We start from the raw sequence: 24,995 nt of genomic DNA, 5'->3' as shown, positions 1-24,995 counted from the left end.
TGTTTTAATGCAAATGAGACATTTTTGAGTTTTTCTTGCATTGTTTTGGCTATATCTACAGTTGCAAAGGTTAATTTTATGCTGCACTATAAATCTGTTGTGATGCACTATTCTGTATTTTGCTCTCTGAGTTCCAGCCTTGCACAGATTTACGACTGTATGCATTTGTCTTCAAGGCAAAGTTTAAAAACTGTGTTGTTCTGTACAGTGTGTCAGGCTTTTTGGAGCCTCTAGCTGCTGTTGTTAGTTGATGCAGAGCAGGCTGCCCCTGAGTACAAACATGATAAAACATGTTAGTGTGGATCAAAATGAAATCTGCCTGCTCTGCAGATAACAGATTAAGTTGTGCATTTCTAATGACTTCCAGCTGTCTGTGCAGAGAAAAGCACTGCAGTAGCTTTTCACACCTTGTTCATTGCCGACTTGTATAACATGATCTGCTGCCCCATTGAGTGGTGAATTGGAGTGAGTAAGGGGGAATTCAAACAGGGGTAGTGCAAAGTATTGCTGAGCACTCTTGATCCTGGTGAGGGTACCATGGAAGAATACAATATGTGTGACTCAGTGCAGCAAAAATTGTATGCTGCTTGTCCTGCAGAAAACTCCATGTTCTCTGGTTATGCCTTAAGCAACAATCCAAACCCTCAACACTTGGAAAGAAGTTCTGCTCATTACTATTATTTTCCCTTTGGACTGTTGGAGATGGGTTGTCTGGTTCACTATTTCATGCTCTCCTTATCTGCTTCTCTTTCCACCCATGGTAATTGAGGGTGGCTGCGGGCCAGTAAAAGTCCGGAGTGAGGGGGCCGGTTTGAGAGGAAGAAGGACAGAAACAGAGGAGAGCTTCTAGAAAGGGCAGGCTTTCATTCAGCAGTGAAACATGTGCACTTCTCGCGAAATCCACTTTCTGTGAATCTGGGGCTGTGAACAGTATTGATCACTGGCTCTCAATGAGAGGATTAATGGGAATTCAGACAAGTGCTTGGACGCTTACTGGTAACTTTTGACTTCCTTTCTGTTTTTACTGACTTAAAGATGCTGTTGTGCTGTATAGGTTTTTTGTGTGCATAGCAAAACAACTGTTTGCTAATTTCAAAGTGTTTGTTCATGATCACTGACATTCACATGTTGACATGATTTTCAGTCTGCTGTGTGCTATAACGTGGTAACATTGCTCAGATTTGACTGCTTAGTTTGGTGTACTAGACTTGTTGCAGTTGCATATTGAAGACGTTAAATAAGTTATCAGTCCCTTGTTTATGAAACTATCCTAAAAGAATGAATGGGATTCATCTCAGGATTTTTTTTCCTGGCAATTTCTCCTCTCATAAAATGTTTTTTTCTGTCATATTTCTCAAATCTTTGCAAACATTCTGGATAATGCATCACTGTACTGCATGTATTGTACTCGTGCACTTTTTTTTTAAACATATGTAAGAATTGCATGCATGTCAAGCACAGTCATCTTCATAAATAAGGAATGAACTCATTTAAAATGGAGATGTTTGCTGAAAAGCTATAGGACCTCTATGAGCTAACGTTTTACAACGCATTATTTAACTGTTTGGATTAGTTGAACAGATTTCCACGCAGAACAACTGATAGGGTTTGGCTTTCCCTTGTTGCTTGAAGAATTTGGCAGCAATAAATCCCCTCGATCTTGGCAAGTGCTGCACATGCTGAACAGCAGTTGTTGTTTCTGGAATGGAACAACTTCCTTTAGCCAAATTTGCAGCAGATAATTTTAACTTCAGCAATTCACGTGGAGTTAAAGTCTGCAGTTGCATTGCGCACACTACAGAAACAAGACAAATAGAAAAATGTGTTAATTTTCTCCCGTTGCGAGCTTAGTAATAAAAAGTGCTATCATGGCCACATTTCAAGTAAGGTGTAATTATTAAGCTTAAAATATGAGGTCTGATACTCTCATTAGTATCTGTGATGACTCAGTGTGTGTCGCCCACCCTGAACAAGTGAAATGTTATCTGGGGAAATGTGAGATATCATTTGTTCAGCAGCTTTCTGAACAGCATTTCCAGCTGGAGCTAAAGTGCTACTAAACTAAGCTTCACAAAAATTCTATTAAAGTGGAATAAAATGCAACAAACAACAGATTCAGCACAGAATGAGTGTCTTGTGGTAGCTATTTTAGACCTTTTAACTTAGTTTTATTTAATCCTCTGCATACCAGCTTCACTGTTGAGACCACCAAAAACAAAAGCTGGAGGTTAATAGCGTCTGTGCTGCCTCCAATAACACAAGAGATCAGTGCGCCAGTGGGATGATTACCTGCAACACGAGTGCACCTGTTAACTCTGCTACATTATGCATGAAGGATGATGGCACGGCACGTGCAACGTTGTTTTTTTTTATCCCTCGATGAAGGATGACTCCCTTCATCATGACTACATGTGTCTGGTCACCGTCCACAGCTGGAATTTGACTGTCTGATGGCGCAAATCATTTCCATGTGGCTCGAGCAGAGGTGTAGAAATACTCGGTTTGAGGAAAGTCAGTTGAGGGGAAAGTCATCCTGGCTGGACGCTGCCAGTGAGGGGGTTTTCCAGCAACCTCCTCCAGCTCTCTAGCGGGGGAAAAAAATTCTGAGGAAAACGGCTTGCACAACGACGGCAGCTTAACGCCTCCTTCAGCTGGTGTCACTTCCACGCTGACTTTACACAGTGGAAAAACTTAGTTATGTTAAAGAGTGTGACCGCTCTTTGCCCGCACAGGAATAAAAATACTTGTGAGGCCAGGGGTCATATCCTGCTCTGTGTGTTCGTTGACCTTCACATGTCACAATTAAAAGCTTCAAAAAGGTATATGGTCAGTTTTTTCCCATCAAATTCCTTCCACAAGGCCTGAGTCTTTTACTGCATGCGGCATATCTGGTCCTCATTTGTAACCGCTTCCTTTCAGCATGTCAGCAGTTTCTTTCTTTCACGTGTTGGGAACCACTTTAACGGATGATTTAATACAAGAGCCAGAGAAGCAACACACAGTTGTATGTTGCACTCTCTAGTTCATTATGCTAAATATAAAAACAAAACTTTCATCGTTTTACGGTGTTGTTCATATGTCTATTAGAACAAACATAATGATCACTGCACTGCAATATAATGCAACCGCATTAGTGCTTACTTGTAAAATATACTAAAAAAATACAGACACGTATTTTTTTTAGTATTAAGTACTGTTAAAAGACAAACTCTGCTTTGTGCACTTGCCTTGAAACTGCTTTATTTCAGTATCATTCAATGACATTGTTGTGCAGGTGGATAAGTAGAGGCTGGGAAGTGAGATCACAATGGAGTTTGTCAATTAGTTAATAAATTGTCAGCACAAGTGAGGCTAATGTAGCAGAGCCAGAAAAGTGATGAATAAGCCGAAGAGAGTTTAAAATAATATGGAAGAAAAACAAAAGTGATTAATCATAAGTGCAAAACACTTTAGCAGGCATCTCCCCAAACTTTCATTCTCTATGTTCATTTCTGCCAAAACTTTAAACATTTTGCCAGAGTGTACAATAACCTTACTCTTAAGAATGACCCACCTGACAACATAACTGCTGTACGTCTTTAGCAGCATGTGGCAGACACCGGTTAACATTTCTCCATGTGCTGATGGGAAAGAAGGAAGAGGAGGAGGGAAAGTGTGGGAGTGAAGCTTTTCTGGGCAGGCGTCTTGTATTTGGGCCAAGGGTGGGCAGAGATTGGCAAATGGCAGCAGATTTGAGGAAACAGCTGATAATCCCACAGGAAACACTGAGCACTGGTTTTCAGAGCAGTTGTGGTCAGAGGTCCAATAAATTGTTTACTTGTGAAGCTGACAGAGCCATGTGAGGATGTGGTTGATGAGGCTTGAAGGGAAAATGCTTAGGTGTACTGAGGCGGCGGAGGCTGTGCGGTGAGATCGGAAAAATATTGTGCGCCACATGAAGGAAGGATGCGAGGGAGATGTGAGGAGATTAGTGGTGCTTATTAGTAAATATGGAATTTCTGGAGTCACGCGGGAATTGTGGCAGCATTGGAGCGAGGAAGTGAATGTAAGCAAATACAGTATAACAGGGTTTATACCTGATGGCAGCAGTGCGAGTCAGTCATGTCGTATTCTGGGTGGCTACTGAGTAGTGCTGTCAACAGAGCATGATACCCCGGAGCTTTTCCTTTTGCGGTTTAGCACTCTAGGAAAAGCGTAGTGTGAAAACTTATCCTGCATTATGTCACAATTACATTACCTTATGTGTGGCTGATGCCAAAACTTTTTGGCTTAGGGTTAGTGTAACTTTAAGATACCAGTAATAGCATTCTACTTTGAATTTAAAGCTGCTCCAACTAATATTTATTTTTAACGTGAAATAAATCAAGTACCCAACTTTAATGTGAAAATGTCACTTTCAAGGATGAATTATTAGCTGACTCTGCAGTATCTCGGCTCTTTGCATCTTTTTAAGGTCATTGTCTTTCTGTTTTTTCCCCCTACAACTTTATTATTTCAGTTCATTAGCAACACAGTGCGATATCTGCCGATCACCCCATCTGTTCTCTGCTTAACTTGGGCCTCAACCTGACAACAAAGTTTACAGTATAGTTTCTGATAATGGACCCAGACAGCTTGACGAGACATTGATCTCTAGTAATATCTGTGGCGGAGACAGTTCTAAAAAAGAAAAAGCACAAGGGGATAAACATTAAATGCATAACTAGAGTATGAATCATTAATTCACGGAATTGCCATGACCTCAAAGCGTAAATGCTGCACAGTTGCTTCTAATTTGCATGTGTACACAAAGCTTGAATCATTCATCATCATTTTGAAAAACCTATTATGTGGCCAACATCCTTGTCATAACTTAAGGTATTGCACACCCTGTATAATCACCTACATGTGGTTTGGGGGTGAGCCAAAATAAATGTCAGCCAAGCATTTAATAATAACAATAATAACTGGGAAAACAATAGCCTGAGTCATTAACTTTTTTCAAGGCAAGAAATACACAGTGACCATGTCATAAATACATGCATTGTCCATTTGTTTTTCTGTGCTATACAAAGCATATTTTTCCCTTTTCCTGTAGGTGCAAATTTGGAACTAGTTACTGCTCCGTAATGGGTTACAAATCAACATCCATGCATTGTGTGTTAAGATGCCTGTGCTTCATGCTTCTCCATTTCTTTAGTGCGGCTCAAGATGAAGACCTAAGAAGTAAGAATGCTTCTGTCTTCATTTATCACATGTAACGCATTACATATCTAGTAGCTGTTCAACTAAATATGATTTATTAAAACGTTTTTTTTTGCATTGCTAATTGTGCACTTCTTGTCCACTTCAGGTTGTAGGACTGCACCATGTGATTTGGTCTTTATTCTAGATGGCTCGTGGAGTGTTGAAGATGTCAATTTTGAAATAGTGAAGCGATGGCTAGTCAACATAACGACGAGCTTCAATGTCGGGCAGAGGTTTACCCAGGTTGGAGTCGTCCAGTACAGTGACAGTCCCCATTTAGAAATACCTCTGGGGAAGCACTCCACCAACAGAGACCTCATCAAGGCGATGGAGTCCATTGAATACAGGGGGGGTAACACAAATACCGGGGCAGCTATTGAGTTTGCTACAGACAGACTATTTGGCCTCTCTGAGCGAGCGAGCGTTTCCAGAATTGCTGTTGTCCTCACAGATGGGAAGTCTCAAGATGAGGTTCTGAAAGCTGCTGAGGCAGCGAGGAAAAAAGGAGTAATCCTGTTTGCAATTGGTGTTGGTCCAGAGACAGAAAAGGATGAGCTGAGGGACATTGCAAACAAGCCATTTTCAACTTATGTCTTCTCTGTTGAGGACTACAAAGCTATTTCCAGGATCAGGCAGGTCATAAGACAGAAACTATGTGAAGGTAAGCAGCTGTTGATTGTTGTCTGTGTTTTTCCTCTCCAATATGATGAAGTTAAATGTGTTCAAATGTTACTCTCGTGCTAGTAGTATAGTGTTTTTTCTTAATATAATAAAGAACTCCATTTGTCATCCAGCCTCTTGTTCTGTCCTTTTTATTGCGTTTCTCTGTTACAGAGACTGTTTGTCCCGCCAGAATTCCTATAGATTCCCGTGACGAGAAGGGCTTTGATATCTTGTTACATTTAAATCTGGCAAAAAAAGCTAAGAACACTCAAGGGACGTTTTATGGCTCTAAGGCCTATCAGGTGACGTCTCGTGTCGACTTGAGTGAAGCTACACGGTAATTATGGATGCTTTTCTCTTTTCTTTATCATCTTTATGTATGACAAAGTATGACACGCTGACCATCTTCTATTTATTCTATTTTTCAGGAACCTTTTTCCTGATGGCCTGCCTCCTTCATATGTTTTCGTGGCCACATTGAGGTACAAAGGATCACTTGCAGAAGAGGAGTGGGACCTGTGGAGAGTACAGACACGAGATGGTAAACCTCAGATGGCGGTAACTTTAAACGGTTTTGACCACACCGTCATGTTCACAACAACCAGCAAGGCACCAAATGGGATTCAGACTGTTACTTTTTCACAACAGACAGCAAAGGTAGGTAACACTGTGTAAAGGCTGTATCCTCTGTTGTTTTGTAAGAGCTTTATTAAGTCAAAATAACTGTTGTGGTGTCATCAGTTTAAGTTCTCTTTGCCTTTCAAGACAGCTCCAGCTATTTCAGAGAACATGAGGATGTTTAAGAGGAAGACAGGCTAATTCAAAACAGATTTGCATTATGGGAAAAGAGGTAAAGCCCATTTAGAAGCCATACAAGTGGCTAAAAGTTGGGCTATCTCAGCTTCTAAGGGTTTCATTTGGACCATTCTGGTTCAATCTGTCTCTTGTACCTGTAATAGTTTTCTAGTTTTTACTGATGCTTTTAAGCTGTACTGGGTCATTTATCTTCTCTTCATGTTTTTGTACAACACAACAAAACAAACAGGTTAGAATATACAATAAATGCGATTTCTTTTTCAGACAGAAAGACAAAACATGATCCCCACTGGAGTTAAGTCATAAGTGCAATACATACATGAAATCTTCTTTCTCGCTGAAACACCTGATCAAAATGATGATCTTGGTTCTCACTTTTAGGTCACATCTCAAAACTGCCTGGCAGCACTTTGCTGTTGTTTGTTTATAAAACTGTGCACATCCTTAAAACTGAAGTGGAAAAATGTCCTAAATGAGTATTGTGAGATTGTATGGTAGCTATGACTGCCAAACAATCCTTATTAAAGTGTGTAAGGGTCAAAATCTAATCCTGATGCCGGCTTTGTATAGCTTTGAAGAAGATGAAACTGTTGCAAAGCAATGTACACAAAGTTTTATTTTAAGTTTACCTATTATGCTCTTCTTTATAGTTTGCCATATACTCACTCACTTGTTGTTCAAACCTTCTGTTTGTGAGGGGCAGCCAATGAGAAAAAGACTGTTTTCAGACAGTGAGGGGCTGTTTAAAGGCCCAAACTGTGAATCATGCAGAGCTAATCTTCTAGAGTCCAAGAAAAAGAAAAAACAACACAGATCTGGCAGTGAGCATAATAGGTTCCCTTTTCATGTGTTTATCATCACACTAGGTTGTTTTAATGTGTTTTGGCTATTCTTGTTTTTTTTTCTATGATAAATGAAGCTGTTTGATGAGAAATGGCACCAGCTACGTCTGCTGGTCACCGAAGAGGATGTCACTCTTTATGTTGATGACTTGGAAATTGAAACCTTATCACTGGAGCCCCCTGTTGGCATTTTCATCAATGGAAAAACCCAAGTAGGAAAATATGTCAGAAAGGAAACAACAGTGCCAGTAAGTCTATGAGCATTTGTTTAATGAGTAGCTAAGCAAACTCAGTGCCGATATATGTTTTTAACTAGATCACATAATACCATGCAGTTTACTGCTACCTCCTAGGAGACATGTTTAACTCCGTGAGTGATAAATCCTTGGCAAAAATGAACCCTTTTGTTCACATGGTCTTATGAATCGTTGTTTTATTTGTCTCAGTTGGCACCATTTGCACTAAAAATGTTGTATTAGTAGTGCTGTGTTGTAATTTGCTCCATAGATAGATATATGGAGGTCAGTTCTCAGTGAGCCAACAATAATCACACTGAAAAGAAGAATAGATGTGCTCTGCACTCTAGATGTTTTCATTCTTATTTTCAGTTTGATGGAACACAAACAGTTACATAAAGGAGCCCGAGGCCCATATGCATGATATAGATGTGCAGGTTTCTCATGTCACCGTTGTGCCGCAGTGTTAGTTAATGCAATAAGATTCACCAGAACTAAAACAAGACACGTGAAGAACTGGGAAGCATGAGAAAATCCTTTGTTTTGAAAGAATACCAACTTTTATTCATTCAACATTCCTGGGAATATATTCACATGAACCACAATATTAAACACAGTGAATGTTTTTCTATGTGCTTATCCATTGTCATAAGGACCATGAATTTCTGAGCTATTTAACAATGTCAGTCATGGTATTATTTCTGAATAAACACACCTGTAATTGAAAAAACATTTTTGTTATTGAGTCTTTATAAACACAGAAAGATAAAACCGGCCAATTTACACTAACATTATAAGTAAAAATAGTCATCCAACTAGAAATTATATTATTATATTCAAACCTATTTAGGTTTAAAGTCAGTGCCATTATCAAAGCTATGTGTTGATCTGGGTTTTTTTTTTTTTTTATAATGTAAATTATTATTATTATGCTCTCATGGTAACTGAAGTGACGCAGTCCCTGGGACCTCCTGGAGACGTTTCACTGCCAGCACAACAAACCAAATAACCAAATAATGGAAGAATAGCGTAACAACACTGCAGAGCATTTGTGCACACTGAGGGAGGTCTGGCAACATGTAGCAGCTCAGCAGCCAATCAGGGCACTTATTTTTCTTCAGCAGTTATACAATAGCTGTTACAATTCATTAGTGGCAAAGCACCGATAAAACTAAAATAAGTATCACGTAATTGGCCACATATTACAATCTGTTTGTCCCCAATATCGGAAGTTTTGTTTCTAACAACAACCTCTTCCTTTAATTTTTTTTCCCAGTTTGAAATTCAGAAACTTCGCATTTACTGTGACCCTGAGCAGAACAACCGGGAGACTGCTTGTGAAATACCTGGAGTTGTAAGTATATGAGTCTGCTTGGCCCAACACCTGTTTTTCCATCCAAAAGATAACGTACTTTCACCTACTTTTCACCTCTCCTAATTACATCTGCTTCTGCTCTGCAATGCGCCCCGTGATGGCGCAGCCAAAGATTTCATCCTCAGTTAACTCCACACCTCAGACTGTACAGTGATGCTTTCTTTCCTGTTATTTCATCAGTAGTCGGTTGCAACGTTACAAGCGAAGGTGTAAGCTCAGTATATTAATTTTAAGACACATCTGTTCATGCGGAGAATAATTTGCTGGAGGAGGACCCGTGGCTCAGCTTCAGAGATGTTGCACTATATTTTTTATTGCCTGCTGGCTCTAACTGTGTTTGCAAAGCAGTGGCCCGTTGTTGGCTTGGGATTTGCTACAACCGCAAAAGCCAGTGCCAAATAACTGTTTTTCATGTGAAGCTGTTGGATAAAAATATCAAAAGAGACAAGATGAGAAGCCTAAAATTACAAATGCTTTCCAAGTATCGCTACTTCTCTCCTCTCTCTGTGTGTGCTTTTCAGTGGTTTGTTTGGAATCTCCAGGATTGGTCATCAATTTTCTTTTGAATGGAGGCTCTCCGACACCTACATATCTAGTGTACATATGCAAGTAGGCTAGAGCTAAACATAGTGAAGCTGTTTATATCATGTTATCAACTCTATTTTACTATTTTTAGAATTCTTAAAAAATTTAATTAAAAATGACAAGAACAATTCATATGTAAGGATGTTATTTATTCATTTGCTCGACCACAGGGGATTGTAGGGTTTTTCACTTACGATGTAGAGCGCCTTGAAGTATTTGTTTGTAATTTGGTGCTATAGAAATAAAACTGAATTGAACTGAATTTTTAAAGCCTGTACTTGTCGTTCACCTTCTGATTTTTCAGAATGTGTTGTTTTTCTCTGTTTTGCATCCTTTGAATATATATCCCTCTCTCATGGTTTGCAGCTTTAAAGTGGTTTCAAGAAATCGTGATGCATATTTTCAGTTTTAATGAGAAAGACCAAATAACCCAAAGACTAAACCTTAATATCAGAGCTTTGCAGATTATGTTTAGTGTGTGGCTGTGATTTCTTGTTATGCTTGGTTATTACAGTGCTCTGATCGCGTTGAACCGACTCCAGAACCTTGTGTTTGTCCTCCTGGACCTCCCGGACAACCAGGAATGAAGGTCAGTTTTTTTTTCTGTCTCTTTCCTCACAGTCTTTGCCTTTTGTCGTTTTGCTTTGCACACAGTATCTAACCATGAGATCGCTCAGACACCCTATTGCCCTGTTCATATTAAAAAAGAGCTGAATCTAGTCACAAGATCTTTCTTTGCCTGTGTGCCAACACTGCAGACACATTGACTTTGTTCCTGCTTTGGCATACATTGTTGCCTTGTCCAGCCCCTCAGTGTCCAGACTGCTCATTAAATATTTGCTTTAAGCTGTAGCGGACTGAAGAGATTAATTATCACAAAAGCAACTTTATCTTTAACAGTATGAATTTATGTGTAAACTCAGGAATGACAAACTGTATTAGGGCAGAACTCAAACCTTCCCTCTCTTATAGCTCAGCCTTAGTGAACTGTGTGCAGACATCCTGTAAATGACGAGCACACGTTGCACTTCACCAACAGATCAGATCCTACGAGCTTGTGAAAACAGATTGTGTCAGAAACGGTGCTGAGTGGGAAGTTTTAGCACTTTAAGCTCTTAAGCACACAGTTACCTGCTGAAAACTAACAGTATTATAATTTATGGATGCACCAAGTGGTCTTTTTTTCTCCAGTGAGGCTTGCTATGGTGTGTTTGTGTGTGTAAGTTTGTCTTGTAAGGACATGTACGGAGTATTGTACTTTTGTTTTTTCTTAAACCAAACCAGACTGCTGTCAAAGATAAATACTGGGTGCAATGGAAAATTACCAAAGTGGGAAATAAAACCTACATGTTTGCCATTATTGATCACAGGGTATCAAAAAGCCCCGGTCATAAAAGCCGTTATACAAGGACCTCAGAGAGATATAAGCTTGGCAAAAGACTCTCTTTGTTAATGTTTGTGTTTATAAGGTCACCGGTATGCTTTTATTACATTTACTAATAGATCCAAAATGCTGGGAACATTGCTGGCGTGCAGATGTTCTTTAAGACCCCACATGGTGCATCTTACATTAGATAAACAAGCTTGCTAAGCATTCTTTATAGATAAATTAAATCAACACTGTGAGAAAGTTTACTGTTACCGGAGGTGTGTTAAATGGATTACTTTACTGCTTTGAGACTGCATGATACAGTTTTAATCACACATGGTTGAATAACGTCATTCCACTTTCTTTAGGGAGAGCAAGGAAGCATTGGTATTCCTGGTCAGCATGGTCCTCCTGGTGCTGATGGTAAGCCTGTGAGTACTACATAGTTCAATATACAAACATAATCACCAACAGCAGCATCCACAGCAGCTTTTGAGAAAGCCAGTTGAGTATCTGTGTCCAGTAGATCATAACGGTTTTCTTCTTATTCATTATATGTGGTCAGGACTGCTTCAGAATGTTAAAACACACTGGTAAATGTGCTTACTTTCTTAATTTTCCAGTGGTTAAATAAGAAACATCTTTGCTTATAGCAGCACTGGCAACATGGTGGTGATTTTGTGTGATGAAAACTATCCAAAAGTAAACCACATGTTCTACAGCATGATCAAAAACTCAGAAAAAGCATCTGCCCGCAGCCTAGAATCACCCAGAGAGCATGCACACAGTGGAGGGGATTCAGATGTTTAAACAAACGTGTGCATCTCTTGTCTTTTTTTTTTTTCATTTCAAGGGTATCCCTGGGCTTAGAGGAATTCCAGGTTTCCCAGGTTCGCCGGGAATTAAGGTAAATCAATAACCAGTGGATGAAAAGTCAGTGATAAGATAGTGTTGAAAATTTAAAGCTGCTTTCATTTTCCTTGTTTTAAGGGGTCACGTGGACCAGATGGGTACAAAGGAGAGCAAGGGAGGCCCGGTGTTTCGGTAGGAAGGTCAAATAACACTTTGTGGTGTCACGCATGATTTTGTGGCGACTGATAGACATTTTTTTTAAACACAAGTTTATTCTTTCAGGGTGAGAGGGGTATTCCTGGGTTACCGGGGCCACCTGGACAACCAGGCGAGAAGGTGCTGATGTTATTTATTATTTTCAGCTGTTGCCTCATTTCTATTCATTAATATAGTATCTAGATCCAGTTCCTTATATTTCTGTAGAAATCAGCTCAAGCATGGAAACTCTGCTATAGCTGGAAGGGAAAAAAAGAACAAGAAACGATAGTTAAAAGTAGAAAAACACATTGAATTTTCAAGCTAAATCTTTTTTTTATGAGATCAAATGTAGGATTGAGAGGAAATCCCTGCTAGACACATCAACTTTGAACATTGTTGCATCAATCACTCCAGAAGCCATATGTTTTGAAGATAAAGCAGATCCATTGGGAGAGTAAAAAGTACAGCATCTATAGTGTGGAACAAGAGAGCAGAGAGAGCAGGAGGGTCATCGGAGACCTTTTAAATGTGTTCATATTTCCTGACTTTTGTACCGCCATTTCCTAGGAACGTTAAAAAAGAGAACCGGGGGTGCATCTTCTTTCCTCTTGGTGTCTTGTTCAGCCCGAGTTGCATCTTCTCCTTGCTTTTTAGTCTATAACTACAATATTTAAGGTAGAGGTCCTAGGACTGGATTACAAGAAGTGCGGTTAATATTTAGTTGTAGATAGACCACGTGATCTGAGAAACCAAATTAACAAAACTGATCACGCCTTGACAGAGGACTATATGTGTCACATGGATCTCAGTTAGGAATAAACCTCATAATTCTGGAAAAAATACAAGTGACTAGCAACCTGCCCAGGGTTTACTCTGCCTCTCATCCCATGACCGCTGGGAAAAGCACTTTCTGACCTATGACCCTTATTGGACAAGTGATTTTCAGAAATGGATGGATGGAATCTCTAAGCCTTAGATGACAACAAAACCAAGTTATGGAATCAAGACTTACCCACAATAAGTGGTGCATCAGCTAAAAAACAGCTTCCACTGTTTAGTCACACAAATAGAAAATTATGCATGTTGTTATATGATAGGATACATCATATGTACGCTGAAATGTGCCAGCCACCACAACAGGTCCAAATGAAAAAATTGAGAAAATTTAAATTTTATCCAGCAACAAGAAAGTCTGAAAATCTTCCTTGGAAGGACATTTTTTCGTAGAAATGACCATTAAAAATGAATTAAAAGCAAGCGAAGCCTAAGTGATCCAGCATTTTTTGCTTATTCGATAACCGAAACAGCAACAACAGACACAGCAGAGTCCCTTTTATGTTCATCTGAACAGCATTTTGTGTTTAGCATTGCTTTAAAGTTCACTAAGTTAATGCAGCTGCTGCAAACTGCATCATTTCTGTCATATCATCAGTCATCAGTGGGACCACAGGGGCCCCCTGCTATTTGGCTGAAGGGGAGAACAATTCAAGCACTTAGTATTGGTCTAAAAACTTCTCTCAGCTGACTGCTGACACTTTTCTGCGCCTGGAGTAAATCCTCCTGTGCCATCTGTCCCGGACACATGTGTCCAGGATGTATCACATTAGGTTTTTACAAGCTGCTGGACGGTCTTCTCGATAAGCAGACACTACACTATTAAGGACCAGGTGAATTTATTTATTTATTTATTTTATCCCATTTCCAGCGCTCTTTTGAAATCCCATAATTGGACCTCTACTTGTGTTACATTCTTCTGGCAGACAGTGACTTACAAGAAGTGAATTTTAACCTAAGTGGAGCAAAAGCTAAATATCATCCAAATGTGGGAGTACCTCTTTTATAAACAGAGCTCTAAAAGATTTTTGTGTTACGTAATTGGTTTGGTTTGGTTTGTTAGGTTGCTTGCAGGACTCTTAAAGATATGCATGAAGATTTTACCAGAAATAGGGTCTGCCCAGATTATAAGTAATAAGGGGTTTGGAGTCAATCTAAATATGAGTCTAGATCCAGGAACTTTTGGAAGAATTCTTTACCATTACGAGAAATGCAGAGAGACATTGTCTCAGTATCACAAACTAGTCCAGATCCAGATATCTTTCTGGATCCAGGGATTTAATTCATGGATGGTGTGGAGGGAATTTTTCAACCTTGGCAGAGGCATGCAGTCTTGGATTGCTCTTGTTGAGTAAGAGGTAGCAGAGGTAGTCTGTTTTTTAGTCTCCGTCAGAAGATGGACAGAGGCTTTTCTGCCCGGACTTCACTGAAGGACATTCCACACACATTGTGAGGCCAAAACAGTGAAAAGAGCATTATTGGACTACATGCATGAAATCCTCCTAGCTGTGGGAGAAAGAATAATTATATCATAAATTATAACTATTTGGCAATCAGCTTTAAATAGTCTAAATGAAACTATCAAACCAAATTTCCCTTCATGTCTGGGTCAAAAGGCGTTTCCTCTCGGCTATTGTTCTGTTTCCAATGCAGAACAATAGCCGAAAAACCTTTCCTAGCAAGGACCTACGAAAGCTTTTCTTTAGGTTCCTCCCTTTTCAGAATAAACTGTTTTCTTTGGATACAAACATGTTTCAATCTGCCTTTTCAAACTATTCCCATATAGTAAGACCACCAAGGGTGCAATCTTTTTTTCCTGGCATAGGATGTAGAGAACAGAAACATGAGATGTCTGCCAAATTAAGCCAGGAGAACAGAATTCAAGGTTATGTTTGTGTATTTGCAGTCTGTGGTAGTTGTTCATGGCCGCAGTCATTCATCACCCTTCAATGAACAATTTGTTGCTAATTATGTGGGCATCCAGCCTGTGATATTGATCTCTGTAGTTTATTAACACTGTAACTACAATGGTGGCATTCATTTCAGCAGAAATCAATGAAAACCGCACCCCTGCTTCGAAAGTAAACACACCTGTTAGCATGAGCCCCATAGCAAAAGCTTTCTGCAAGTCACTGGTCAGTCAGCTTATAGTGCAGTCTCCAAGAATGTCCTTCTTTTAAGCTCTGTGTTGTCATATAGGTTGGCACATCTTAGCATTTACAAGTAAAACAAAACCCTATTTATCAAAACTCACTGCAGCGTGAAGACCAACAACAAGCTTTCATAAATGCTTCTTTAATCCCTCTGCCATAGCTCATTTGATATCCATTGCAAACAAGATTACAGTATTATAGCCAGGGAGATTTCTGATGTGTTTTTTGAGACAGTTGAGTATGAGAATGCTACTGGGTCATGTTTATTAAGTGAACAACAAATGGGGCTGAGACAGAAAGAGAGAAACGTCTACACTTTTCCAACGGTGTTTTTTGCATTCAGCATATTTTTGCAAACAGAATCTCAATAAAAATGTCGCCCACCAAAGTCACTGAGTCAGCCAGTAACAAATGTCATCTTGGTATTGCACTATACAGTAATTTGTTCCTTCTTGAGGCCATTAGCATAGTTTTGAATGCAGAAAAACAAGTGATGCAATTCCCCGTTTGTTCCAAAATTAGGCTTTTTTCCTTCTGAGTATGTTATAATCCAGTGACGCATTGTTCCCTTAACTTGGCAACGCATAACAGAAACTTTACTAATGTCTAGTTTTGGGTCAGCAAGTGCAAATTTAAAAATATCCAATGATGCAATACAACATGCCACTCCCTGAAGTTTCAGTCTAAATAGTTAAGTTCACTGTTTATCTAGGCAACAGAAAAGACCACTGCTGCTGCATATTTGTGACAGAGCAGACTTTACTATGAAGTTCTCTGTCTACATTATGGGCCTCAGATTAACAAAAAGTTGTTTGCTTTTCCATCAATGTATATCACAAACAACTCTGATACTCTGGAGCAGATGTTGATACACGACTGTCTGAAGGTGAAAATCTTTCCTTAGGGTGCACAAGGGACCCCGGGAGCAGCAGGGTTACCAGGAAAAACTGGACATGTGGTACGTGTCCACACAATCCTGAAAGTAGTTCAGAGGTTTAAACATGAAATATGCATGCTTTAACTGGCTGATTGTCTACTGTCAGGGAGAAAAAGGAAGTATAGGACCTCTTGGGCCACAAGGTCCTCTGGGAGAACCTGTATGTATAAAAAACTGAGAATCGACTCACAGCCCATCATAATTGTGTATATAATTAAATTTTCTGTGATTTCAGGGTCTACCTGGGAGAGATGGAAAGGGTGGATTTCCAGGAAGACCTGGTCAAAAGGTCTGTTTGCTCTGACAGTGTAGTATGTTACAAAGCTCATTCAGGGATTAGGGGAATAATAGTGACACGAGGTTGGATGAGTGCACACACTCCTAAAAGACTTAGTTGTTCCCCTATGTTGTGCTGTTGACTTTTGGCAACCATGGAAATCGAATCATGCATAACCAAGTGTCCCTCTTGTCCTTTTCCAATTCCCATCTTTTGTAAACATCGAGCATGAAGTTCACATTTTAAATAGATGTCGACTGACTGACTCAAATTGACTAAAATGTCGGGCACTGTGATTGAGCTGGCATGTGGGTATTGGAATTGAGGGCTTCTAACTATAAATTTTGATGAAATTAAATGTCAGTTTTTTTCAAATGTATTAAGGGAGAAGCTGGAGCCAGTGGTATTCCTGGTACTGACGGAAGGGAAGGCCATCCTGTAAGTCATAAACACACACATAGACAGTGCTGATCAAAGGTTTGGTATTTTCCAGGTTGTTTAAGCTGCTGCTATTGTCTTGCAACTTTAATTGGAGTCCTAGACATTGAAGACTTGCATGAATATCATATTGTTTTTTAGATTTTAACTTTTAAGCAAAGCATTTTGAACCAGAAGTGCAGAACACATAATGTTTTACAAATGTTCTAGCATGAAATAATAGTAGAAACATACAAAGAGAAGAGTAAAGTAGGCCACTGCAAGAGCCGATTTCACGGATCATGCAGGTTTGCATGTATAATGTTTTTTGGTGTATGAAGACTGCAGTGTTAACACAGTGTCAGTACGAAGACTACCCCTGACAGGCAGTAAATTAGGGGTATTTCCCCTGTAGTTCATCCCAGGATAACCCTGTTATGTAACAAACAGACTCATGCAGTGAAAGTAACTCATCGGGGGAATGCTGTGACGCTCTGGCAAATCTGTTTTAGGAAGAAAGTCTTTCAACTGGGCAGCCACCCCACTGATCATGATTATAAGCCTCGTCCAAACTTTTGCGATGGGTCTGCAAAAGATGACTCAGTTGCTCCACAAGGCTGTAAGCCATTTTCCCCCATCAGAACAATAGCGCTAGCAACGTATCCAAGGAGGCAGGATTAGAACTGCGCTTCCTCAAGTTAAAACAAGATGCAGTTCTCCTTTGTAGGTCCCAACAAGGGGATTTCTTCACGTGTTGGAGAGGACTGTGTGTTCACGGCAACACTATATACTCTCTCACTGCCTTCCTATCCCATCTGTCCTCTATGCACACTGAAACTTCAGTGTAAGGCAGCATCTGAAAGCATTTATTTAAGAAAAGCCCATATGATATATGATTTACTCATGAAAGTGGCCACTTTCATGAGTAAATCATATATAAATCATATAAGGCTTACATGATTTACTCATGAAAGTGGCCACTTTCTCATTACTTTCATATATTTTTTTAGTAAGTATACAAAACATACAGGTTTCATTATATAATTTTTCAAGGGATCTTATATGTGTTTTCACTCTTGTATGCTTTTCATACAAGTTTCATACAAGACAGATAAAAACTTTATAAGATTTATATATATGTTTTCCATATGGGAGCTAACTGAAACACAAAAAAGTATAGTAATTGCTGCACGCTGACCTTAAAAAACTTTCAGTGCATTAAACCATTCACTTAAAAATTATTGCATTTATCTGCAAATACAGTGTATTTAACTGAGGTTCAGCTGAGGCACATAGGGTTTTTCCAGGGATCTATGTGGTTTAGTTTAAAGAACAAACTTAAATTGCAGGAAATAGTTTGATTTGGGGGTGATTACATTTACTAAATTGTTACTCACAAGAATTTAACCTCAAAAAAAGCCTCAAGCTACTTTACTCTGCTTCTCATGTAAATTAACCAACCACATCTGGGAAGCATAACATTTTGGTAGGCATTTCTCCATCCACAAGGACTAGATAATGTTTTTTTATGGAGAGAAAATAACAACAATTGCTACTGACACAATGAAATAATCATTTCACAACAATGGTAAGGCATAAAGTCAAACGATGCCTTTGAAATTTTATTTTAAAAAATGCCATTTCTGTTTCTTACAATGCAAATCTGTAGCACTGATAGTCATATTGTCTTCTTTTCATTATTAAATATACTAACTGGAACACCACGTTGCTCTTAGGGTATGCCTGGATTGCCTGGAAATGCAGGCCTGGATGGACAAAAGGTAAGAGCTCCTAATGTATGTGCAAAGCAAACTCAACAATGGTTTTGCTTTATTAATTATGACTATATTTGACTGATAAGATTCTCATTAAAGGGAGAAGTTGGTGAGCCTGGACCCAGGGGCTTTAAAGGATCGACTGGACCACCTGTAAGTTAATAGCTGTTCTTGTTTATGTTTGATCTGAAGAGTTAGCAACACAGTTTTGCCCTCTTTTGCAGGGTGAAATGGGATTACCTGGTGAACCAGGTTTGCAAGGACCGATCGGACTGAAGGTAATGATTTACACCTGTTAGAACATCATGTTTGAGGTTCTTCAAACAGCTGTGATGAAAAAAAGAATGAACTTAGTAGAAATAATGGCTGACTTTGATCTTACCAACAGACATTTAATACAGGATAAACTATGAGGTTAACGTGAGTTTATCCCCCTCCATAGCCCTCGGGCTGTGAATGCACTAGTTAAAAGTGCGACACAGAGACATCAATAACTTAAGATTAATCCACATTAATCCATGCTTGCATTAGTGAGCAGCAAGCTCAAGCTTGATTGAAACTGTCTCCAATTACAATGCAGTGCAGCTGCCTCCAAGTACAGCAGATCAGTATGGCATGATGTCATGCATCAGTATATATATTGTCCAGCCGATACTAAATGAATTGCAGCACATGATCACATTAGTTTGGATAATGTTGAATCTTTGATGCTTTCTAAGCTTTGAGGAAAAACAAGAAAAAGTACTTGGCCGGCAGCATTGCATGTTTTGTTTGGTCCCTGTTTTGCTATAATACACCTTAGAACAAGTAACGATCTTCTGGCCTCTCCAGTGGAGCTAAATTAAGCAACGATCAGGATCTAGTGCTTTCGTCAGTGGAATTTTAGTGGAAATGTAAGCAGTCTGGGCTTGTCTGGTCTGGACACGCTGTCTCCTAATCATTTTTCATTAGCTGATCTGCTTTTAACAAGCCAATGCGTATTGGTGAATGGCACACAAGTGAAAACGTCGTTTATGGACATGCAGGCACTACTTTGATTTTATGGCTGAACTTCAGACTGCAATTACAGAGGCTTGTTCAGCTGGAAAAGAAAGCACCGACTAGACACAATTAAACTTCAAACTGCACAATCCCAAAACCTCATGAAAGTATGCTCAAACTATGGCATGTATCACTGAAAATGAATTATGATAAGAAAGCAAAAATATCAGCCACATAATAGGATGCGGTTTGGATGCTATCTCATTGTATTCTTTCTGCAATCTAAAATGTGTTTTATCTCTTAATTAAGGGGAATATGGGTGAAAGAGGAAGTCCGGGCATAAAAGGCACACCGGGGCTTGCGGTATGTTACCATTTAAATATGAACCAGATGAGCAAGTTCTTTTGGAAGCTGATAATTAAAGCAGTATATAAATCAAAACCACAGTACACACTGATTAGCCACAACATTAACTACAAACCACACTGACAGGTAAAATACATTATTTTCCTTTATTTAAAATGGAATGTTGTAGTGGGAAACATTTGGCATTTAAACTTTGATGCATACTACATACCTAAACGGTGTTACAGACCACAAAGGCAGACAATGCACCCTGCCACACCACAAACACTGATCAGGAACTGCAAAAAGAAAATGACAAACTCCTATAGAAACTCCTCAGCTGCAAAACCCATTGAATACCACCGTATGACCCCACAGAGGCCCCACTCATTAATCCAGAAGCTCTACAACCCTAAGCTAGACCCTACAGGACACCCTGACAGGTCCTATGCCAGTGTTCTGAAGGGTCTGGTTATGATGTTCTGGCCGAACAGCATCTTTCTTAAATAACAGTTATTTCTTTTGTTTGCTTCCATTTTTAACTACTGGGTTTAACTGCATGCTTTTAAAGGGCAGTGCAGGGCAACCAGGAAGTCCAGGTCAACCAGGGCACCCAGGCATGCCAGGAATGAAGGGAAGCAAGGTATTTCCATGATCTGTTTTTGTTGATATCACCAGAATTTTAACATCTAGTCAGAAATTCAAAGTATTCTCTTGATTCCAGGTCAGGGTTAAGTCTGTTTAGATTGTGAAATTTAGGTCCATGGTCTGCAGAAATAGCAGTTATAAAAATGACTGAACACTCATATCAATTAGCCGTAAATCACAATCAGATTTGTAGGTAATATTTGTAATTTGTACAAAAACGCTACAAAAAGTCTGGTGTTAGGTTTTTTTTTTTGTGATATGCACAGACTTTAGTGTGTCTAACTTTAAAAGCATGTTATAAAATGAAACTCTGTGCCTTTGTTGTTTTCACAGGGACAGAGGGGGAATCCAGGTGAAAGGGGCGACATGGTAAGATTCAAGACAAAATTATATTGCAGTCAGCACAAGTTAAGCAGATCAAATAATGGTTAGAAAATTGAGAACACAACCTTTGTTTTACATTAGCGCAACATCACCTTTGGGTGTTGGATTAAGATTTGCTTCTGTCCAAAAACAGCAATTACAGTGAAACTGTGGAACCTCAAATCAAAAGTCTATTCCAGGCTTGTGTCTGCTGTCTGGAAGGATGAACCTCTCCTGATGATGGAAGGTTTTTTGGACATAGAATTCATAATAGTTCAGTCTACTAATATACTTACAAATCATTATTATCACATCTTGTATCTGGATTTGGAAGCTTTCACGTCAGCTTTACTTGCTTTTTTGGAACAGGAGGTTTCTCTGATCTGGGATGTAAACAACATATTTTTTTAATTTAAGCAATGCTAATGAGAATGAAATGGCTACACTGAACTACATTAAAACTCAATACTACTATAAATATGTGTCATTCTTCCTGTTTTAAGTGAATTTTTTAATGGATAGCACCATCTACAGTACTTTGCATATACAGCATTGGCTGAAGTCTGAAACCTGATTTTATGTGTTTTTTTTAATATAATCTAATGTTGACCTAATGATTTCCACACCAGGGGATGAAAGGTGAAAAAGGAGAGCAGGGGCGGCCAGGGGGTGTGGTGAGTTAATTTTGAAAGGCTTTGTTGCATCATAACTACACGTGTAAGAAAACAGTTTCTGGTACAAATGCATAGTTTAGCGAGATTTAACTAAATTTGGACAAGAAAATTAGTAGATAATATTTTTTCTTCAATACCTCCAAAAATCAGATTATCTGTTCATATTTTGGAGTTTGATGCCTACTATTCTAGTTTGTTTTTATTTTGTTTTCTTTTGGGGGGGGGGGGGGGGGGGGGGGCATAGGCCTAAACACACAAATGCTAATAAGTGGTACGTAGTGAGAATGATAATAATAAATGTCAATTACAGTGCTTTTCAGAGTGTTTTATCATCTTTTTAAATTATTTATCATTACTTTGATTGACAGGGATCACCTGGTCCAATGGGTCTGAAAGGAGAGGTATGTCAAGCTCAATAAAGCAATTACCTTACCTCAGTGTAACATGAATAATAACTAGTATTACTAATAATGGGGTGGTATCCTTGCCAGAAAGGGACAGCAGGGGATCTGGGGCAGAGAGGTCAAGAAGGTCAAGTTGGACGACCCGGACAGCCAGGTCAGTCAGGCCAACCAGGCCCCCGAGGGTTGCGGGGAGATATGGGCCCTCCTGGCCCACCTGGACCCGAAGGAAGATATGTACGTGTGCCTTATACTGTACTAACAACTTGTTTGTAATGGTTTTTTGTAATCGTGTTATGTATAACTTAGTGGTTGGTCGTGGTCTATCACTTTATATTGCAGTTAAGTGCAATGTCAGACAATCACATTCGGCAGATATGCAGAGAGCTTCTTCAGGGTATGTATCATTTTAATCTACCTGCTGAACATTTTTTATGTATTTTCCCCAAATGAAACTATCTCATTATCAATCCTTCCAGCTGAGCTGCCTCTATTGATACTGAGCAATCAGCAGAGTAGCTGTACCAGGTGTCAAAGTCAGCCTGGATCTCCTGGCCCACCAGGTCCAATGGGGCCCCAGGGACTCAGAGGTCTTCCTGGGCTTAGTGGTTCTAGGGGACTGCCAGGCCACCCTGGTCGGCCGGGGTATCCTGGGATTAATGGTCTCAAAGGTAAAATAAAGGTCAAGTTAGTCGCATATCCTAAAACTTTCTGCACAATCTCTCTAACAAGGACACTTGTGTTTGCAGGAGAACCAGGTTTCAAAGGGGAGAAGGGGAGCCCTGGTCGGGTCATGATTGGAGACCATGGGCCTCCTGGACCTCCAGGTAAAGAAAATCACAGATTTATTTTCCATTCATTTGATAAGGTCATGTAAAAGTGCAGAAGCACTTTTAGTGGATATCTGGTATTTAGCTTTCAGCTGTGTTCCATTGTGGTTGCTTGTTATTTATATCTCCACAGGTCCAATGGGTCCGGAGGGACATGGTAAACCAGGTACTCCAGGTAAACCTGGGCCCCCTGGTCAAAATGGCCCAGAGGGTAAAAGTGGTAATCCTGGCATCCCTGGTGAGCCTGGTGTGTGCGATCCATCCATGTGCTATGGAGGCATGATGAGGCGGGATTCTTACAGCAAAGGCCCAAACTATTGACATAAGGCAGCATCACTGCAGGCACCAGTATAAAGCTGATGCAGAACAGATATTCTCAGGAAGATCTCACCATTACAGTTCCTCTCTGACATGGAAACAAAACGTACCTCTTCTGACACCGTTTATGTGACACCTTTTATGCATCCCAGTTTCTTTGATGGTATTTTGTATTATTAGTCATATGGCTTTGAACATTCTTTGAAAATTTAATGGTGTTAAGAGGATTAATGATTGGCTCCAGTGAATACCTCTTATCCAAGCACCTTATATGAGGTATCAAATGTGCCAGCCATGTAACGCACGGTACTCACTGCATTTAAGATTACTACGCATAGACTCATGCACACCATCTATGAACACACTACAGCTAACAGTTTGATGGATATCTGGGTTTGTGTATAGGTAGGAAATGTAAGTGCAGTGCCTGTCGTATTAGGTGCAGCATACCAAACGCCAGCAAACATAAAGGTCTAACCAAGATTTTATTGCATATCAAGAAAGCTTATTATGGTTTTCCAACACAATCTTACCAAATCTTCTGCTTTGCTGACAAAAAACATACACCTGTTTACTGTTTGAGCCTTATATTTAATCTTGATGAAGAGATGAATTTATAATTAGAACTAATGAGAACACCTTTGAGTCTGAGGTGTTTGTCAATCCTGCTGTTGTCTGAAGCTGTTGGCATTTAGTCAGCTCAGAGGAAGGACCCATTTTGAGCCATGCCATCATTTACTTTGAATGAGATTTATGGCATGCACTGCATTAACATCAACTAATTACATGCACACCTACTTCAAAACGTGAGGTGTATGTGCAGATTACACATACAGTCAATTATGTTGAACATTATTTACATGCAACCTTTCGATTCTTGTGAACCACACCTAAATAAACCCACCATTTCCAGTGTGACACCTATCAGTATAAGGCCTATGTGTACATACATGTGCAAATTGTTTGTGAATTCTAAATGAATGGTGATTGTTTGGTCACATCTTAATATGGCGTTACTAAAGCGTTTGACTGCAGTTGGCTGACATATTTGACTCCTAATAATCTTGAAGTTTGTACTGTAAGTCCCTGTGGCTGGTACACTTTCTTATATTGCCCCCTTGTGTTCCTTCACTGCATGTTTCGTTATAAGATTTTACTGCACATAGGGCAGGTGCCACATGTTCCACTAAAAAACAGAACAACAAAAATCAACACTCAAACACACACATGAAAAAACAATGATGATTTGTGAATTGATTCGTGATGAATTATCACAGAAATTAACAAGTTTCTGCGCAAAACTGTGACTTTGATTGCCTCTCGCTGAGTACTCACTCCTGGAAGCTCGAATTCATAAAGCATTCTGACTTTTGTGCGTGAAAACTTTTTACAAAACACATCACCCCGGTTACCCTCCTACTGCAATACTTCTCCATTCATTGCCATGTCTTATTTGTTCTATATTTAGGATGTAAAATATATATATATATAAAAAATGTGCCACCTATGAACACACCAACACTTTAGTTTCACATTTTAATCCATTTATGTTCCCCCAGCTTACCTTTCATTACTGTAGCAGGTATTTTTTTTTTATTTATAAGAGAGGCACATCACATTTCAGCAGTGACCTCTCTTAAACATCTTTTGTAATGTTATTATTTGGTGTGAAGGTATGACTTTTGCCATTTTTATTTTCTTTTTTAAAAACTAGAATTAAAAAAAATCTTTTAAAGGATTTGTGAACTTTGTTTGGCTTTTGCTGTCCTGTCTCTGAACTTTACGCGTTTATTTCTGCTCTCCTATCACATCACTGATCTCATCTTTCACATGGAATCGTGGGTGTGGTTTGCACTTGGGAGTTTCCACTCAAAGTGAA

General features: G+C 39.4%; 1 protein-coding gene across 1 annotated transcript; it reads left to right on the top strand.

The window, feature by feature from the left end:
* The first annotated feature begins 872 nt into the window (after nucleotides 1-872).
* On the top strand, nucleotides 873-24,854 carry col21a1 (collagen, type XXI, alpha 1). Its single transcript, XM_085477918.1, has 29 exons — nucleotides 873-996; nucleotides 5,078-5,205; nucleotides 5,333-5,887; nucleotides 6,061-6,226; nucleotides 6,318-6,546; nucleotides 7,625-7,795; nucleotides 9,060-9,137; nucleotides 10,258-10,332; nucleotides 11,481-11,543; nucleotides 11,966-12,019; nucleotides 12,103-12,156; nucleotides 12,247-12,300; nucleotides 16,054-16,107; nucleotides 16,193-16,246; nucleotides 16,322-16,375; nucleotides 16,748-16,801; nucleotides 18,517-18,561; nucleotides 18,655-18,708; nucleotides 18,780-18,833; nucleotides 19,847-19,900; nucleotides 20,454-20,525; nucleotides 20,864-20,899; nucleotides 21,523-21,567; nucleotides 21,936-21,968; nucleotides 22,059-22,205; nucleotides 22,311-22,365; nucleotides 22,448-22,639; nucleotides 22,718-22,795; nucleotides 22,932-24,854. The coding sequence occupies exons 2-29, from the start codon at nucleotides 5,109-5,111 to the stop codon at nucleotides 23,117-23,119; spliced, it is 2,865 nt and encodes a 954-aa protein (XP_085334044.1). The 5' UTR covers nucleotides 873-996; nucleotides 5,078-5,108; the 3' UTR covers nucleotides 23,120-24,854.
* The last annotated feature ends 141 nt before the right edge of the window (nucleotides 24,855-24,995 follow it).

The sequence above is a fragment of the Copadichromis virginalis genome, linkage group LG13 (genome assembly GCF_057382275.1).
Source record: "Copadichromis virginalis isolate Kocher_CV1m ecotype Utaka linkage group LG13, C_Virginalis_male_GT1.1, whole genome shotgun sequence".
Lineage (NCBI taxonomy): Eukaryota > Metazoa > Chordata > Actinopteri > Cichliformes > Cichlidae > Copadichromis > Copadichromis virginalis.
This window is presented reverse-complemented; position numbering and strand designations above follow the sequence as displayed.